The following is a 21,004-nucleotide window of genomic DNA, read 5'->3' as shown; positions in this document are numbered from 1 at the left end:
TATATAAAAAAAAGTATTTAAATAGAAAAATCTCTGTTTTATTAAATTATCACTCTGTGTGTATAAACATAAATAATTTCAAAATGCAACAAAATAGATGAATAAAATTTGGCATCTGTGTTTACAAAAGAATTTTATCAAATTTATATTGTATGCTTATCCTTTTGTAAATGAACCAACTAATATAAAGTTGCAAAAAAGTAGATGAACGAAATTTGTTAAACGATCTTTATTACAAAACAGTAGACCTATATAAAATTTTGATTTAAATTGTTCAAAAGAAAGAAGTGTTCAAAAATATTAACTCACTTCTCCTAACTAGGCAATAAAAGTAAACATAAAATGGAGGAAGTATATTCTAATTTGAGGATTGCCATATTATATTATCTTGTTTATAACTAATTCAGGCATTTGAAAATGGCATCTTGGGATTTTTAAAAAAAAAAATAAAACTTTGATCAACTCATTATTCAAAAACCACCCTTCCTGGTACTAATAAGAGCCAGATTGTCAAACAGTAAAATAGGCCCCTTAATCTTTGGGGATAACCAAATATTTTCGGTAGTATTTTAAAGATAATTTATTAGTACTTTTGTTTCACGAATTAGTATATTTTCTAAGTATTATTGCAATTAGTATTTAGTGCTCAATCCATTAGAAACAAGAATTATTTTGAATGACAGATTATTCTCAGCATCTTTTTTCCTTCATGTTTTCAAATTCAGTGAAAAATCAGGTAATTTTTTTTCTCTTTACGATTTGGCTGACACTAACATATCGATAGTGTTAGCAAAAGTCAGAATTGGGAAAATTTAGGAAAAAAATGCAATCGAAAATTTTTTGTAATCTTTTTACATTATTTGCAGACCTAATGAGAAGTTTTTATAGTTAAGCAACATTAGACACAATCAGTAAGTGATCAGCTGGAAACATTGTGTATTTTTAGTATACTTTTTTGAATCCTTGGCTTATAGACTTGATTATAGACTTATTAAGATGAAACATAATTAATCATAGCAGGTGAATCCTCTGTGGATAAGTTAATATTTACAATTTGAATGACTAATAAAGTTTTCATGAATTCTTCTGCAATATTGTTAATAATTTATGGGAAAAAAAAGCATTTAAAACATATGAAATCAATGTCTGTTGTTAAAACTAATGAATGGAATGAGACCAAATTTCATATACAGGCAGGTTATGCAAGTCATAATTAAATAAATTAAGAAAAGAAAGAAAAAGAAAAGAAATTGCTAAGAAAATTTTTACATTACATAAATATAATGCAGTAAATGTAATGCATGCACAGAAAATGGGTTAACAAAATTTCATTGATGTTCAAGTAATAAAAAAAAAAAAAAAAAAAAAAAAAAAAAAAATTAACAACACACTGGAGGAAATTCGCAGAAAATAATTTTTATTTGCATTTATGCTCTGCAATGCCATGTGCAATATTTTCAATATGCTGAGCTTTCCTGCATCTTTGGTACATTTTTTTTTCCAGAATTCATTTCCACATGTTTTATATATTCTCCATATATAATACGATTTTATCCCATTCATCAACTTTAATTGCAAGTGCCTCCCAAATAGAAAAAATTATTTGATGTCCCCCATGTAAAATTCGTAATAATTATTTCTTATAATCCAATCAACCCCCATGTATAATTTGCAATAATCGAACAATTTCATTGTTGGATTTTGATCAAATCATTCCATTGTTTCTAAAACTATTTAATTGCTTGTTTCTAATCCATTATTGCAAATTGTGGCTCAGAGAAATACTTATGTTAGGTAATACGAGTTTCTAGCATTGAACATTTGATTAAAACCTATTTATAAGAATTGTACAGTCTGTTCAATTTAATTATTCTGTTTTGGAAGTAACTAAAAAAATCTTGAGAAAAATATGCATTCATTTTAAAATTTAGAACACATACAAGTAATTGGGATGTAAATATATTTTTTAACTAGTCATTTTCAGTACTCAGATGGCTGCTGAGAATATATTTATTTTAAATATATTTTTTTATAATAACTTGGTGCTTACGATTCCTTCAACAAAATATTTTTAAGCAACAAATAGTGATAACAGAAAGAAAATCATTGCCAATACAAAAAATTTTATTTACAGAAAATTGTTTAAATGATGCAATTTTCACACACAAAATATCAATCCCAATATTTATTTAAATTCTAACTGTAATTTTTACTATCCTTTCATGATAATCAAACTCATTATTAAATTAAAACAACAAATGAAATCAAATCAATTTTTCATTAATAAGTAATTTCACAAAATCTGAGCAATGAAATTAATCATCAGAAAAAGAGAGAGAGAAAGAGAGAATAATTTGTAAATAACATTAGTGATTCTATAAGAAAATATCAAAAAGCAGTTCAATGCATCAATGAAGCTTAAAAACAAAGGTTTATTATTAAAAGACAACAAACTAAATCACACAATTACAAATGGCATGGAATTTACAAAAAATTTTCAGTGCAAAATTTCAGAATTATGAAAATGGTTGATAAGAATCATGAAAATCATGCAGATGCTTTCACTCTGGTATGTGCAGGTATGTACAATTTAAATTCAGCTGGCAGCTCATCTTCGGAATACAATCGGTCAGAGAAATAAACCCTACGGACTCTGCAGTTGGCATGGATCTACATTAAAAAAGTACATATTTATTACATGCAATTAAACATTTTGTAATTCTGCTTCTTTTTTTCAGTACAAAGAAAATTATTTTTTTGCCACTTAATCTTTAAATTTAGTAAGTTTTTTATTTCATAGATTGGAAAAATTTTCTGATAATAATAGAATTTTTAATGTCAGTAATTGTTCATAAGCTAAAAAGACAGCATATTTAATTATTTCAAACTTTCTTAATTAAAAAAGTAATTGTTATGTTTAATATACTCTATATTATTTAATCATTAATTATACTAACTATAAACTTCAGAATCAGAAAGAATTTAGTTCAGAATATTTTTTTTTAATGGAATATACACAAAATAACAATTTCGTGTGAAATAAAATTTTCATTATTTCTAAAAATGAATCTGCATTTATTTATTTATATGGCATGGATATGAAATAACAGCAAATGAAAATCTCTGCAACAGAACAAATAAGTAAAATTGAAATAAAAGTTATTATTAAATATTTGACAAATGGTATCTAATAATACAGCAAAACAATTTGAAATATTTTTTAAAGATATAATAAAATAACTTTAAAAGCTTAAACTTAAATAATAATTTTTAAAATTTAGGAACAACAACAATAAAAACATGTTTGAAAGTGAGAAGTATGGTGAAGAATTTGGCAAATTAAATCTAATAATCAGAAGTTAAAACAAATATTTAATATATTAAAGAAACATCTTTTTGAAAGTGGAACAAACTGTCTTCCATCCTATATAATCTAAAAAAAATTAATTCCAGAAATAATAATAACAAAACTCTGAAAGAACCCATTCACTTTATCTGAGTGAAACAGTTCCGATAATGGCAATCAGTTCCAATGGACAATAATGCAAATGATAGTAAATTCAAAATAATAAAAATACAGAAATAATAATACAGAATATAACAATTTTTGAATAAAATTAATAGTAAAAGAGTTCAAAAATTATAATAGTCTTTAAATTTAAAAAATAATATAAATTTTATTTAAAATAATAACAATAAAATAAAAGAAATTAAGGAAAAGTTTTTGTAGATTTTAGAGTGTTCAAAAATTTCAAAATTCAAATTTGCATCGATTTCCCCAGAATTCAGATTTTTGTCAGACTTTTAATCTTTAAAATGCAACAAATTCTGTAGATTAAAGGTATTTTGGCTTCCAGATGATGTTTAATTTCTATTAATCAGTGTTTTGACCAGTATGACACTACACAACTTGGTTGAGAATCTGAGCTGATTTGTTGCATAGCATTACGAGTATTCCCTGTACTCTGTGAGTATGATAGTGTAGTAGTCCACTGAATACTGGGTTGTTTTTGCTTCTTAACCAAAAATATTTGCAAATAAATTTCTGTATGTACCATCTTAATCAAAATCCATTTTGTCCACAAACTCATTTGAACTGTAACACTACATTAGAATGTAATAATTGTTACTTACTTGAACTCTCAGTGTCTCAACATAATTAGTTCCATAGGCTCTTCTTGTGAAATCAGCCAAATTAAACTGTATTTGATTCCACCCATCATCTAAACGTAAAGGCATTGTACATATGAAGGGTTTAACTCTTGTGGTGCTTTGATAATTACTAGCTCGAAATCGTCTTCTTACATTTTTGTCATCTACAACCTGCAAATAAAATAATTTCAGAAATCTTATGCATAGGAAATAATATTATAATACACAAAATATTTTTCCTATTTAGCACAAAATATTCAAAAATATCATATTTTCATAACATTATATAATATTCAGAATAAGAAACAATATTGTAAAGATATCATGCAATATTAATTAAAATAATATGCTGTACATAAATGCCAGTGATAATAAGTCTTTTCACATATATTTGCAAATATGAAATTGCATCAGTAATTTAAACCTTTAAAATTTAAGCAGAAAACATTTGCACTTAAATTTTAATAACTGGAAAAAAAATACAATAAGGGCCATGAAAAATTACAGCACATTTTTTATTATTTAATTTCCTATCAACACATGTTTCAGCTAAGATACAAGCATTCTTACAAAGAGTATGGTTTTTAGTTTAAAAAATTATCACTATTTAAATCATCTAATGATAATTTAAATAAATTTTTAATAGCCAAATCTACTTTGATTTTACCATCAACTATATTTTTTTCTGCAGGTATAAGTTATTTTTAATGTTCACTGAAAAATACAATTCATAATATTATTTATTAAATTAAATTTTAAATAAATGATTTATTTTGAGAATGATTTACAACATGGTTTGAGATTTTCAGATAGCAAAAGTGAAACAAGTATGCAGATCTTTTTCAAACCTAATGATTCTCTTTTAGAAAGGACAATTAAATTCCATCCAACTCAGAGACAAGATTATTTGTTTTTATTTCTGTAATTTGTAGACTTTTAGATATAACTATAAACAACAATAACATACTTCTTAAATCAAAAATTCTACTTCCTTAACAGTCACCATATTCACACATGCAAAACCAGAATTAAGGATATTCAGTAAAACTAAAACTAAAAAAAAACTTCAGAAAAACTAAATAATTCATTAATTTTATCATGTAGCTAAATAGTTATTATTTAAACTATGTATAGTAAATATTTTCATCCTCTCACTTTATAATAGGATTGTAAAACACAACAAGATTTTATTAATCTGCTTTCATTGCGATTATTTTTAGAAATATTTATGAAATTCCATATTGCACTACTTTTTTTTAAAATCCATAAAATATGAAATCAAACAGCCTCACAGGTTATCAATCTTGAATGGTAAAGCTGAAGATTTAAACAATTATTTTCATCTTTTTTTATGAATATTCATCGTTTAATTTTAGTTTAAAATTCTCTCATATATATTATGTGAACTACTTTTGTCAAGCTGCCTTGCTGTTTCATCTTCTTAAAATCGTAATTTTTTTTTTTTTTTTTTAATGTTGGATTTTCACAGTTTGTTTTGAAGGTACCAATTTCAAATTTCATACACACTTTTCAAATTTTTCATGCGTTTTACAAGGCTTTCAATATATCATGGTTTTTAAGTGGTACTATCATTTTCAGTTATATTGTTCATAATTTTGTAATTTGTGAAAAAAATAGGACATAATTCTTATTTTGTGGCATATAATTTTAAACATATTAATATGATGCCCGACAAAAGTGGATACTGAATTATACATTTTTACCCTTATTCAATAATTCATTGTAAAGAGTTAGAAATATTTTTAAATAAACATTTTTACATATTAGGGAAGATTTTTTTTTTTTAAATTTCATATATACAGAATGAAGAAAAAAATAATAATAATAAATAAATAAAAAAATAAAACCAACAGCATTTTAAATTTAAAACCAGGCAATTAATTAATGCAAAAATAAACTCACTTTTAAAAATCAACAATGTTATTAAATGCTAAAACTACAGAAATGAATTTCCAACAAAACATGGAAAATTATTTAAGGATTGTGATGGAAAATTATTTAAGGATTTTGAACACAAATGATATAGACACTATCTATGTTTAAAGGAAATGAAACTCTATTTACTGATTGAAAATCAAGGATTAAAAAAAAAAAGTGCATATATTTATGTAATACAAAATAAGAATGCAGAAAAACAAAAAGGAAATTTTTCCCAATGGAATTCCATTATTTAAATTAATTTTTAATTAATAAATAAATAGTTGGAATTATTTAAAAAAAAATAGAAATTATATATATATATATATGAAACAGCAATAATAAAAGTTTAAATTGTCACCATAAATAATTTTTTATGCCAAAATGCGAGCAATTCATTTTTTAATACAAAGTTTAAAAAAAAAAAAAAAAACATACCACACACATGCAGGCATATAAATATATAATCAAAAATTTTAATTTAATTTTTAATTAAAAATATTCATACAAATGCTCACCTGTACTTCAAAAGTGAAGTATTTTTTAAGATTTTTTACAATCAAAACTAAGAATGGCAATTTGATTCCCAATGTTTTACGTGGATCGGCTGGACAAGTTATAAAAGCAGTACTGCAATTAGAAAAATATAACTTGATTAGTAAGTTTTTAAAGAAAACATCTTAATTTAGACAAAATGTTCTATCAATAACAATAACTTAATGCATGTGATATACAAGCAAATCTTGAAAAATTGTCAAAAAACATTTTTTTCTAGAAACTGCTTATATAAATGACTATAATACTTTTTTTTAAAAATCTGTTCAAAAGAAAGATAATATTTTACTAAAAAAAAATTCTCTAAATCTTTTATATGTATTTGAATAAAGAAATGATTTTACATAGCTGTTAATAATGAATCCATAAATTAGAATTTATTTTGTTTGAAGATATGATATAAATGTGAGATTTCTAACAGGACATTATTTTTAAATTTACATAATTGCTATTATATCTAAATAATTTAATTCTTTTTTCAATAGAATATTATAATTAGATCAGAAATCTTATGTACTATAGCTATTGTTATCAATTTCAAAACTTTGTTAAATTTTCAATTTAATATCTGCATGATAAGAATTAAAGTGAAGAATAGATGAATTTCATTAGTTTTTAATTTTGCCAACAGGGTAAAAGTGGATAAAAAATATGTAGCAAATACACACATTCTTAAAATTCGACATAAAATCTTTAAAAGTGGACAAAGAATAAAATGTAAATTATATTTCCAAATTATAATTAATGAGACAGACAATGTAAATTATATTTGTATACAAAAACCATTATCAAAAAGAGATACAACAAAAAGTATTGTGGAATATTTTAATGAAGCAAAACTTAACAAGTTACAATACAGAATAAAGTTTCAAAAGAATTATTAAAAGTTATCATAATTCGCAATGACGTTTAATTGACACCAGTGTTGAATATTTTCCAAACAGTGGAATTCTGAAAAAATTAAAAGAAATTATCAAAATTTCGTGTATCTCATGAAATTTTGCCCATCAATTGTACTGGTGGGTTGAATTTTTACTCATAAAACATTTAACAAGGCATAAGCATTGCAATTTTATAGTGTTCTTTCTATTATCTATGGATAATGATTTCAATTATGCATTTGTATGTATGTGGTTCATATCAAAGTTTCTTATTGATCCTTTAAGTTTTTATAAGGAATTTTACTACATTCTAAAGTATCATATACTTCTATGCATGAACTTGTAACAGACAATTTAATGTGCCTGATAACCTACTATTAATCAAGTTTTATTAAATAACAATTATTTATTTTTAAAAACCATATATTAATTATGAGATATATATGTTACAAGAACTATTAAACAGACGAAAACAGAACTATGAGATGTCTCTGAAATAACTAATAAATGAAATAATGATGACTAGTAAATGTCTCTGAAATAAATAGTAAACTCTTTAAAAGTATTTTATATGGTAGGTGCAGATAGAAAGATAAACCCTAAAATATTTTTGATAGCATGCAGAATTTTTTTTTAAATGAAAGACACACAATTGATCAACTTTGACTGTAAAAGAATTAGATTTAAATGTATAAGGAAGGGAGAATATTTTTATACCAAAAGAGGATCAGCCAGGCAAGAGATAAATGAATAGAATTATTTTTTAAGCACAATCTCAATATTTCATGCACACAACATAAAAATTATTAACTTGTTCAGAAGCAATATTGCATATTTTTAAAAATATTAATGAAAAATAAATATTGTCAATCAATTGCTGCACTTTTTGTATTAATTCAATCAATATTGAAATTCCCCTTGATTTGTAAAGTTATTAATTAAACATTAAGGTTTATAATCAAATACTTTATATACACATACTGTTATATATAAAATCAGCTATATTAAGATATATATCAAAACAACTACATTTTTCTTCAGTATTATACCAATTACATAATATTTAATTTGCATTTTTTAAGGAAGCAAACAGATTTTCAAAAAATAATTTACCTGACATTATTACCAACAATTTCTAGAACTAATGACTGTATGTCATTATCAGTGATCCTTTTGATATGACCATTACGAACCTGTAAAAAATTTAAATGATTAATATCTGGCAATATTGAATTAAAAAAGTGTCATCAAGTAATATCTAAAGATGCAATAAACAGCATCATGATGTTGCTTAAGGTATATACTCAACAACATCCAAGGAACGGATGAAGCAATAATATATAGGATTGTTGTGTTTGTATTGTGAAAGTATTTGTTAACCAGAAGTTTGGGGTGGGTGTATCATTTTAATATACAGTACACTGAAAGGAAGAGCAATAATAGTAAGAGGCAAGTTAGTAAAAAAACAGTCATAAAAAAAGACAATATGCAGGTTATTTCTAGTTGAAACCTTCCACTAACTAAATATGTTAATTTACATAGAATGAGCAAAAGTTTAACCCTGATTATAAATATTTATAACTATAAAAATGTTGAAAGTAATAAAGTAATTTGGGTATTATAGGAAAGTTTATTTTTAACAAATTCTTTTGTGGAATATACATCACCCATGCTATCTCAAGATTCAATCAACAATAAAGTTTTGAGGAGGATACCATTTTAGTCAGAAATGGTGTTGATGAAGGAAAAAAGCCAAATTTGGTAACATTCAATAGTTTTTTTTTTTTTTTAAATTGTGTATGTGTCATATGTCATACTTATTTTAGTTCAAGATTTAAATTTTTTAGGAAATTTTAAGGAATTTAAAATTTTAAGGAATACATAATTTTTGTCTAAAATGATGCCAATAAAGGGAAAAGTAAAATATGAATTTTGGGACATGGAACCAAATTGCCCACTTGTGTTCAAAGTTGTTAGAGATATATTCCTACAAATGTAAAGACAATAAAATAATGATATACAAAATTTACAGAAACAGACAGCATATTTTATCTTCTCAAAACTGGCAGGCTTAGATTGAATGAAGCAACTGTTGAACACATTTAGCATTCACATCAGCAGATCAAATCAACTCATAAATGCATCACAGGAACAGTAAATACTATGAAGAACTATCAATTCTTAATAAAAGGTCAACATCTGCAGCTTATAAGATACAAATTATTTAGTCCTACAATAAAAATCTTATTAAAAATTTTATAACAAAACTTAAAATGTGTTCAAATAAACAAATGTCTAATTTTTGCACAATATATATTTCTGTATAAGCCAAAAAATTAATTGGGATTTCTATAATAGCAAGCAGCAGGAATTAAAGAAGAGAATAAGGTTGGGTTTCTAAAGCAGGAAAGCCATATTTGCCATTTGCTTCTATACAAGGCATATCACTAATCATTGGAGTAAAAGTTATTCTGTCCAGTAATAGTGATGTACTTGCCAAGGAAGCAAGAATATAATTATTTACACAGCAGCTACTTTTCTACATTCTTTGCTTACCCCAAATTGAGACTCGTATAGATTCACTATAAAAAGCCATAAAAAATCAAACCTAAAATTTTTTTTTAAAAAATATTAAATAAACCTATTAAAATAACTGAAATCTATGGAGGAAAAAAGTCACAGTGATTAGAGCACAGAAATGCTGCAACATCAAAAAAATTTTTAAAAAAAATGATACACACATATTATTCAAAGTAAAAAAAGGCCTGAAGATTACATTGAAAAAATAAACAGAATTTAAAAAATAAGAATGAATGAATCTGGTCCAAAGACTTCACTTTCAAATTTTATTAAATAAAAATAATCAGATTTTGTAAAGCATTAATTTTCTTTAACAAATCATCAGAAAAAAATTGGTTGCTAAAATCTGATTTGTTATTGTTATGAAACATGAATAGAAAATTTAATGATAAAAGCACACAACAAAGATATAATGTAACTTCATCATTAAAATTCTAAAAACACAGTATCAATGATTAGAATAACATCTAGTTTTAAATAAATTTTTTCAGTTTTATGTATGAGTATACTTAAAAAACATTTGACAAAATATATCCGCAATTTAAAAATTTTAGTAAACATTGTGATTAATTTACTTATTAATACACTCTGAATGAAAATTTCCTATTTTAAAACATTCCATATACAAAGACAGCCTAAACAAAAAAGTCAACTGAAAAATGGGTTAAACAATCAATATAATCAATAAATTTGATTTTTAGCATAAATAGCAAAATAATTAATAGCCTTACATACAAATCATATATATTATTCTAAAAAACGTTTTTAAAATCACAAGTACCAAAAACGCAATATACAACAATATAAAATAGTTCCCCACTAAAAGAATTTTAGTATCAAATTAGAAATTAAAGCAATAATGAAAGTGCCCACCTTTTTATCCCAAATCTGAAGCGGTTTACTCCCTACGCTGTATAGAATGGATAGAAATCCACTTTGAAATGTATTTTTAAACATTATACACTTTCATACAAGAAACTGCTAAAGACAGATTATATGGAATTAATTATTTCATTCCAAAGCAACAGGCACATGAGGTTGTCTTGTCACAACAAAACAGAAATCGTTGTTGAATGTTTACAGACATTAATTCAAGCTGTTGCCATTCCTAATTCTAATTTTATAAAAATTATTTAATTATTTTGAATTTTCCAAAATATTATATGACTTTCTTAGAGAAAGAAACCTTAATTCATTATGAATCTTAGCGGGACTTGAAATTTTTCTCAAAAGGCGAGGTAATAAATTAGAAAGAAAAATGAAGCTACTTCTTTATTATTATTCATAGAAATTGATGAATTTTATTTACATCACAGCTTCACTGTGTAATTTTGAGTTAATTATTTTTAAGCAAGTGAATATTAAATATAATTACAAGTGAAATATAATAATGATAATTGTAAAAATACTGCTACTAGCTCTTCTCAATGTTTATTTTTTTTTTCCAAGCTTAAACATGTGACTTTGGAATTGCTGTCTCGAAAACGTGGCTGTGATGTATTCATCTTAATGCGTATTGTAATCTGAAGTATATGTTTTATATATTAAATCTTATAAAAGAGTTGCATTATTTAATATAAATATTGCTTAATAGTTTCTAAATTAGTCATGAATAATAAAAGGGCTTTCTGATCATTATTATTTACAAATCATTATTATTTATTGTCTGAACAAAGAGAAACTGACATCTATTGTATACCAATAATTGATAATAATATAACTGAATTAGGCTTGTCTTGTTTTATATTTCTCCCGTTGTATTTTCATACTGTTCTCCTTTTACAAATTCTATTTTACTTGTATGGGAATGGCAGTTTTTTCATAGAAAAAAAAAAACATTCCTTTATCAATTGTCTAATACTAAAACGTTTCTTTGAAATCCTTTTTTATGGATTACATATAAGGATATCAAACCGAATTTTACCCTTTTTCATTTATTTATTGTCGCCCCTTCTTTATTCAATAGTTTTGTTTTTAACATTTGACTTGTCAGGCAAGATTTAAACTCTGGAAATGGAGGGTGGGTTGACTTATAGGCAGATCTGACAAATACGTAAGATGACATTGAATTATTTTTGCAAATATTGACAGATAAAATGAGCATACAGATACATATCATGGTGGGTTTTGTTCCAAATTCCACCTTGTTTGTCAAATTACTTCTCTTAAATACTTTCTAACATCAGAAAATATATATTTTTCTTTATTCTGTTTAATGTTCACGTGGTGGAAAAGATTACCAAATGATAATAATGAAAAATAAACATAATAAACTTCTACATGATTTCTTCGTTTACCTTGTCGACAGTGTTCCGATCTGCTTCGAAATTTTCACATTACTGCATCGATATTCCTAAATGTCTACCAATTATTATTTGTTTTGGAAAATAGTTAAGAACTTTGGCTTAACAACAGGTTGCTATTTCTTGCAAAAATGACAAAATTGTATTATGTTTTCAAAAGCTTACCATCTTTGATAGCTATAAAAAAATTATAAACACATTTGTTAGAAATTTTCCAAACAACATTGCTATAATATCTTCATGATATTATCAGGCATATAAAATCTGAAACTTTTTTCTAACAAACACAAGTCAACATTGTGTTATGATATTTTGTGCTAATGAAATATATAATTTAGAATTGTAATAAAAAAATCGACAGGATTGTCACATTTGTTGAGAAATTGTGGATAAATAAATACAAATTCAGTTTTGTTGTTCACACTTTATTCTTAAGTTAAGCAGAATGCTTTTATGTGCATTTAAATAACTATACTACTCCTAATTAACTTCAACAAACTTGAATTAGTTGAAAAATTAGACTTGAATTGTGTTGGGAAAGAAAGAAACAGACAATTTTTCTTAAGCTTAAATCATGCACAGTTTAAGTAATGTTTTGCATAAATAAAAATGCATATTTCCTGTTGGTGGAAACATAATCTAACTGGATGGTGAGGTTTTTGTTTTTTTTCGGTTTAAACTATTAGCACTTTTTCATAGCATTAGAATGAACTAAAATATTATTCTTTGTAAGTTTATTTCAATATCTGAAATGCTTCACTAAAGGTTTTTATGAATTGTAAGTAAAATCTCGTGCAAATTCTTTGATTTTCAGATTAAAATAGTCTTTGAAGACAGGAAAGACTGATTTACTCTGTTGCTTGAGATACAGTAAGTGACATGGTACTCAAAACAAGAGCAGTTGCTAATTTAATGTTGCATAGTTTTACAGCAAATTTACCAAGTTCATGTTTTATTTTGGAAGTTTCTTTTAATGCAATCTTTATATTTATTAATTTTTGCATAAATAAAATGTATCTTTTTAAATATTCTGCTTAATTTTATTTTTTCCAACAAAGGGGCAATTGTAATTGGAATCTTTAATTTTATATTTTTATAATTCTATATCTCTTGAGTTTTAATCATAATTGTATGTCTGTAAATACTGCCTGCATTAAGATATCATTACTCAAATTATGTAATGTTTATTTCTCTTTTTTTATAAGACTTTACTGTTATTTACTTTTTGATTTCTATGAATTGACTGTTTAAAATAGCAACCTCTTTGATGCGATGATATATTGTGTATTTGGTTATAAAGATATATTGATTTAAGTTATGTACATTTATTTACATTTTTATACTTCTGTTCAACATCTCAATAGCAAGTGAAGAGTCATCACTCACATGTACATTAGAATAAAATTGTGGAATGACTAAAGCAATGCCAAATACAAAAAGATACATTTTAAATCTAAATCTTTTTTCATATAAAACTCAGCCGGTTTCAAACAGTAAAATTCATTAGATAATAAAATTTAAAAAAAAAATGTTTTATTTCTTTGCTATGTACAAGTAAAAAAATTTTTTAATAATTGTTGAAGAGAGAGAAAAAAAAAAAAACAAGAATGAAGATATTGTCAAAATAAATTCTTAGTGATACTGTCTAATATTCTACATCTTTCATACATTATTTTCTTAATTTATTTTAAATTAAGTGAAATAATTGTATAAATATTGCTTTTTTTTATTATTATTTCAGTCAGTTTGTGTAATTTAATACAGCTTCTACTTTATGAAAGAAAAAAATTGGTTACTATTAAAACACAATCTTGTAATAATGCAACCTTAGTATAGCCTTATTTTAAGCTGCCTTTGCTGAAAATACTTTCCATCCTAAGAAATGGTCATCTCTAGGTCAAAACGATGAACTTCAAGTTAAATTTTCAACAAAGAATTTGTTAGGCATTACAGATTGCCCATTGTCTAAATAATCATTTATTTTTCAAAATAATTTTGCTCTTTGTTGATTCAATTTTGAAAGAATAGAAGAAAAAAAAAAGAAATGAAATAATTAAAAATAGTTAATTATAATTTGTTGAAAGCTGATAATTAAAGAAGTGAATTAAAACTTAGTTATTATATCCCAGAACTGTAATGGCCATTTTATCTGATGATAATTGTTTGCCGTAATGATTTAAAAAATTATTATCTGTTTTAAAAAGCTTTTAACTAAGACTAATGTTATTTATTTTTAATAATGTCAAAAAAATATTTTCTAATATCTAAAGTATTTTTTTAAAAAAGTCTCATTCAGTTTTATTCACTATTTTTTATACATGTTTAATGTCTTTTTTTGCACTTATAGATATAAAATTTTAAGTAATTAATTAATTTTTTTTTTTTTTTTTTTTTTTTTACTTATAGATTGTGCTGTAATTGAATTTTTTAGTGGAATGAGCTTAGTAATATTTTGATCAAGGAATAATTTTTGTTAATAAAGTTTTTCATCGAAGTATTCCATACAACTCATCTAAACACAAAGATGTCATTTCTATACTTTGCCTATGGTAGTAATATGCTGAAACAGCGGATGCATATCAATTGTCCTTCAGCTCTATTTAAATGTATTGGGGAATTGAAGGTTTGTTAAATATTTTATGTTGTACTTTTCCTGTTTTATCTTGTAAAATATTTCTAAATATTTTCATTGGATTTTAAAGAAATTTAAATGAAAGAATGCCATTTATATTTAAAAAGATTTTGAAATAAAAATAAAAGGCAATGAATTTGTATATAATGATATATGAATGTATATTTTAAACTGAAAGACATTCTTAATAAATTTCAAGATATTTAACTTAAATTTCGATTTCCAAATCTTTGTGCATAAGTATATATATATAACATAAATCAGTCTCATGCAAACAAAAATTTCAAAATTGAAATTCAATTTTGAAATATTAACTTAAAGAGCGAAAAAAGTAAAAGAAAAGGGTAAAGAAAGTAAAATGTCAATTATTTAAGTTTTGAAACTTTTAATTAAGTGCAAAAGCTATGCAATAATTAAAAAATGAATTTTATTATTGAATATAAACTATAATATTGACTTCAACTGTGATTATTTTATATTTAAAAATCTTTATGACATCATTAGTATGATTATAAAAAGGAAGCATTCCTTTTTTAATTTTCAATGAATTACTCATTTTATTTTTCAGAATTTCAAATTATCATCTACTGATTTCGCACATAGCTGGAAAGGAGCAGTAGCTACAATACTTGAATGTAAAAATGACTCTGTTTGGGGTGTTGTATGGGAAATATCAAAAGAACATGAAGAAAAACTAGATTTGTAAGTTTAAATTTAGTATTCATATTGAAGAGATAAGTGAAAATAATGTGGCTATGAAATGTTATTTTTAATCATTGGATAATTATTTTAGATGATTTTAAATTCTCTTAAGAATTAAAAACGGAAATAGTAAAGAGGGAGAAGCTATAATATTATTATAAATACTTCCCTCCTCTTATTCTTACATCCCTATTTCACCCCTAAACATAAACATTTTTGAATGGTATGATAATTATTGTTTAAAGCTCTTTAAATTTAAAGAAAGACACCGGAAGCATAAAAGTCCTTTCAAAGAAAGTTTTGTATATACTGTTGCGAAATTTCCGGGGGTTCGTTTGGATAGTGGGAGTTATATGGTGTGGAGAACGCTCAATCAGCAGTAGAAAATAAAACAACGACGTTTATTTACACGAAGACAGACAGGACAGCACAAAGACGACAACTATATACAGCACAGAAGACGATTATCTTCAGCCGAGACGTGCAGCATACAACCAGACTCTACTGCAGACAGTAGCGTACAGCTTAGTTCAGCACTAGCTTCATTCCGTCGCTGCTCCACTTATCTCTGGAAGGCCAGTTCTTCAGTGTCGATTCTGACTGGTTCACGACTACGACTACCGTTTCACCACTCTTCTTTGTTGAGAGGGATTACGGCTCATTGGGGCCGCAGGCCCCACCATCCGTAAATCTAAAAATGGTTAACTTTGGAGTGAAATGAAACTGACCTTAGTAATTACAGTGCATCATACATGGTTTATTTTAGTTTGGAAGTATTGTTTTCTTGTGTGTGGAAAAAAAAAAGGGTTATGTATTATTTGTCTGCAATTTAAATTGCGAGGGCACAGCGAGGTCTGCGTTTGTTGCAGGTGTCGTTTATATCATATGTCGGTAGATTACTTAGGGTGGGGTTGTCTATATTTATGATGTTTCCATAGAAGTTTTGGGCTTGTTTGAGGATGAATTGTTTGATTGGGGGGATGTTCAGAGCTTTAATGATTTCCGCATTTCTGATGAACCATCTGGCCCTGACCATCATCCTTAATGTTTTGTTTTCCAGTGCGACTATTTTTTGTAGGTTAGTTTTCGCCGTAGCAGCCCAGATCGGACATGCATAAGTAAGTATTGGTCTTAGATATGCTAGGTAAATGAGGACTTTATTGTTTATTGACAGACCTGAATTTCTGCAAATTAGCGGGTATTGGATTCTGAAAGCCAAATTAATTTTTTCTCTTGTTTTATTTATGTGCGTTTTGTAATTTAAGTTTTTATCTAGTGTTATTCCCAGGTATTTGACCTCGTTTTGCCAGCTGATTTCAGTTTTGTATATTTGGATTTTGGGCCAGTTATTATTTTTCTTGAAGAATAAGATTGCCTCTGTTTTGTCCACGTTGAGTTTTATTTTCCAGCGGGTTAGCCAATTTTCGAGATTATTAATGTAATTTTGTAGGGGGATGATTGTTTGCTGAGGGTTTTTGCCTTGGGAGAGAATTGCATTATCGTCTGCATAGAGACTTATCATGATGTCTTTTTGTTGGGGTATGTCATTCAGATAGAGTAGGAATATGACAGGTGCCAGAATTCCGCCTTGGGGTACCCCGGCTCTGAGTTTTCTTTTTGTTGAGTCCGTCTGGTTAACTTGCACTGTGAAATATCGGTCCGTTAGGTAAGACTTAATTATGTCAACTATTGTTTTGGGGAAATTGTAAGCAATTAATTTATGTATTAGGCCTGGGATCCAAACTTTATCGAATGCTTTTGCTATGTCCAAGAATATGGCTGCTGTTGGTTTTTTGTTTTTCCTGCCTTCATGAAGGAATTCTATCATGCGGAGTAATTGATGAGTGGTGGAGAGTTTCTCCGTGAAGCCAAATTGCTGTGGGATTGAGATGCCAAGTTCTTTACTGTGTGTTAAGTATCTTGTGAGGATTATTTTTTCAGTTAGTTTGCTGAGGGTTGGGAGTAGGGAAATTGGTCTGTAGTTGACTGGCAGGGAGGGGTCTTTTCCAGGTTTAAGTATAGGGATAACTCTCGTAATTTTCCAGCATTTGGGGAAGTATCTGAGCTTTAGGATTTCGTTTACTAAGAGGGTTAGTTTGATAATGATATTGTCAGGTAGCTTTTTGAGCATCTTGTTGGTTATTGCATCGGGACCTGGGGCTTTGTTAATTTTTATTTTCTTGATGAATTGAACTATTTCCGATGGCATTACTTTGAGGTAGTTTGTGTCAAGGTTTTTGAGCTCGTATGCTGCTATTGATCTCTCAACAATGCTTTCTGTGCTTCGATCACTAAGATTATTTGGGTTGAATTGCTCTTCCAGCTGGTTTGCAATTAGCTCAGCTTTTTCAGCATCTGTGTGTGCTAGAAGTTTGGTGACTGGGTCAGTTAGTTGGGGGATGTTCGTTCTTTTCCGTTTGAGTTTTTTGGTTGCTCTCCAAAACGAGTTATCTTGGGGGTTGAGCATTTCGTTTTGATGGATGTATATGCTTCTATTGTATTCTAGGACCGCAAAGCGAAATTTTTCCTGGGCTTTGTTGTACTGAGATTTTGAGGCTGGGTCTCTATTTCTTTGCCAGATCTTTTTTGTTCTATTTCTTTCTGTTTTTAGGTCTCTTATGTTTGGAGGGAGGTATAATTTTTCATGGTATTTGAGGGGTCTTGAGCTATTGTTGTATGCCAGGGTAATATTTTTTGTTAATTTGACTATTTCATTTTCCAGGGTTTCAGTATTTTCAATTTTTGGGATATTGAATGGGACGTTAGTGCTGAGAAATTTTTTGTAGTTTATCCAGTCTGTTGTGACATTATTTCTATTTATGATTAGGGGTGTGATATTGAAGTTGAATTTGATTATCACTGGGTTGTGATCTGAGGGGAGATCTGAAATTGAAGCTATTTCATGGTTGTATGAAAAGTTTTTAGTGATAGCGAGGTCTATGGTGGTGGCCGAATTCGGGCCGAATCTAGTAGGTGTGGATGGGGCGATAATTTCTAGATTTTTGTCATATGCAAATTTTTGAAGAGTTTTTCCAGTGCTAGAGATTCTCTTACAGGACCAGTTGGTGTGGTGTGCATTCCGTTTCACCACTCGGTCGCTGCAGGCTGCTCCTTTTATAGGTCTCAGGAGGCGGGGCTAGAAACCTCTCAACCAATCAGGAACGTTTGAGGCGTATCACGGTTCCTAATAGATGCATCGGGAAAATTCTCGATGTTTCGGGTATAATCTATTTTAGCGCCAAAGTCGCCAAGCTCTGGGACCTCCTATGGAACCAACTATTCTGGGAAGCCGCATCACAGATTCGCAACAATACCATCAACAAAATATGAATATTTTTCAGTTTAATCTAAATGAAAGTGGATCCCCCCCATTACAAATTGTGTTATTGAGAAGGTTATCTACTAAGTTACATAAAAATTTCACTAGGTTTTTCTGTAGATATTTTTTCCTAATTTTGTTTTCAGGTGATAATTTTGAGATCAAAGATATTATCCTATCTAAGATCAACCATATATGTGGATCTAGTGTTTGTTAAACAGGCAATTTAATGTTAGAAGTCATTAATGTAGCATGGATTTCTGGAAAGTGGAATTTTGTTTTGTGTCTCATTCTAACTATGTGAATATTTAAATTTATAAGATTTATAATAAAATGAATTCCTTGCAGTTTTATAAATGAATATATATATATAACCAAATTGTAACAATCTTCTATTAAAATATGTATTAATTTCAAGTAAAGAAACATAAACCTTAAGTTTTAAAATTGTGTAAATTTTAGAAAAAAAATAGCCCAATTTTATTGGATTTTTTAAAATTAAATCTAGATGTGTGTGATCAATTATAGACTAATTAAAAGTTTGTTTTTAAACTACATATTTAACTTTTCAATAAAACTTCTGATTTTTTTTTTTTTTTTTTTTTTTTTGTATATTAGTGAGTGAAAATAAGAATTGTTTTTATGATTTTATAATTTTTCATGAAATAGAATAAATGAAAGGCACTTAGTTTTGAAAGAATATATGTTTTAACATTATATTTTATAGGTACATGTAACAAACTGGATATAATTTTACATTGTACAATTATCAAATACATTTTCTCACCTGCTGAATGATCTAATTTGAATTCTAATTAATTAATTGTTATTAAAAAATTTGGATAATCATTGGTAAAATATAAACTGTATGAAATAAACTTTAATACTGTCAAAAATATGTGACTAACAGATGTAATTAAACAATAAAATAAGTTCAATATTTCAGTGGAAAAGGTGTCTTGTTATAGTGTCTAAATTTGTTTTTAAAATAATTGAGAAATAGTGATGCAAAAATTAATTTATGTCACAGAAAACTTAATTTTATAAATTTTAAGATGATGTAAAAATTATTTTTGTACAATGATTTGTTTCAAAGTATGATGAAAAAATATAAATTTATTATTCCCCAATGTTTTTTGTCTCTTATGGTTGTGTAATAAATTTTTTAACAGATTACTTAATTCTCCTATGTGCTAAAGGCTAAATATAATTCAAATCTATTCAGGACTGTGGAATTGTATAAGGTTCAAACAGAAATTGAATATATTTATATAATTGCTGTATTGATCATAGTTTTATTTATTGCTATTTGAATTAGTATCTTTCTTGCTATTTTTTTTATTTTAAAGCTTAATTATTAAGTTTCCTTTCCTTTCTTTTTAACAGACAAGAAAAAGACTATCAACCATTGATCCTTCCTATAGAAACAGAATTATTTGGGAAACTAAATTGTAAAGTTTATCAAAGATTAGTGCATAAAGAAGAAATGGATTTAGTATCTTGCATTTATAAGGCAGTATGTATTCAAGGTGCTAAAGAGCATGGATTGCCTTTGGAATACATAAAAAAGCTGGAAGCCATTCAAGATAATAACTATAAGGGTCCAATTGATATTCCAGTTAAAATTAATATATAATAATAATAAGCAATTGATTTATTTATAATTGATAAAATATTTTTCACTTTTGAAGTTTTAATTAACTTAGTTTAATCAAAATGTTATAAAAATCAAAATAAAAAAAAAACTCTTTATTTTGTTATTTTATTATGAATTAATTTTATTGAAGTTGTTGAGATGCTCTTGTGTATTTCATATTTATACTAGTCTTTACTGTGATATTTTTCTACCTTATTTAAAAAAATGATTTGATCTCTTATTTGCATTGTTCACATTGCGCACATTGTTCGGTATCAACTTTCTTATGATTGCCATAATGTAAAA

At 26.6% G+C, this 21,004-nt stretch overlaps 2 protein-coding genes across 4 annotated transcripts; one reads left to right on the top strand and one right to left on the bottom strand.

Moving 5' to 3' along the window:
• Positions 1-2,412: 2,412 nt before the first annotated feature.
• Positions 2,413-11,196, bottom strand: LOC129963388 (cilia- and flagella-associated protein 20). The gene is made up of 5 exons (XM_056077727.1): positions 10,980-11,196; positions 8,640-8,719; positions 6,609-6,720; positions 4,135-4,323; positions 2,413-2,670 (listed from the first exon to the last, which is right to left on the bottom strand). Exons 1-5 carry the CDS (start codon positions 11,061-11,063, stop codon positions 2,548-2,550), a joined length of 588 nt encoding a protein of 195 aa, XP_055933702.1. The 5' UTR covers positions 11,064-11,196; the 3' UTR covers positions 2,413-2,547.
• Positions 11,197-11,541: 345 nt separating this feature from the next.
• Positions 11,542-21,004, top strand: LOC129963705 (gamma-glutamylcyclotransferase-like). 3 transcript variants are annotated; one of them, XM_056078222.1, is made up of 5 exons: positions 11,542-11,634; positions 13,224-13,279; positions 14,816-15,032; positions 15,610-15,743; positions 20,449-21,003. In XM_056078222.1, the coding sequence occupies exons 3-5, from the start codon at positions 14,934-14,936 to the stop codon at positions 20,696-20,698; spliced, it is 483 nt and encodes a 160-aa protein (XP_055934197.1). In that variant the 5' UTR covers positions 11,542-11,634; positions 13,224-13,279; positions 14,816-14,933; the 3' UTR covers positions 20,699-21,003. The 3 variants fall into 3 exon arrangements, with proteins under 3 accessions (XP_055934197.1, XP_055934198.1, XP_055934199.1); XM_056078223.1 differs by lacking the exon at positions 13,224-13,279 and having other exon boundaries at positions 11,555-11,634; XM_056078224.1 differs by lacking the exon at positions 13,224-13,279 and having other exon boundaries at positions 11,607-11,624; positions 20,449-21,004.

The sequence above is a fragment of the Argiope bruennichi genome, chromosome 3, assembly GCF_947563725.1.
Source record: "Argiope bruennichi chromosome 3, qqArgBrue1.1, whole genome shotgun sequence".
NCBI lineage: Eukaryota > Metazoa > Arthropoda > Arachnida > Araneae > Araneidae > Argiope > Argiope bruennichi.
This window is presented reverse-complemented; position numbering and strand designations above follow the sequence as displayed.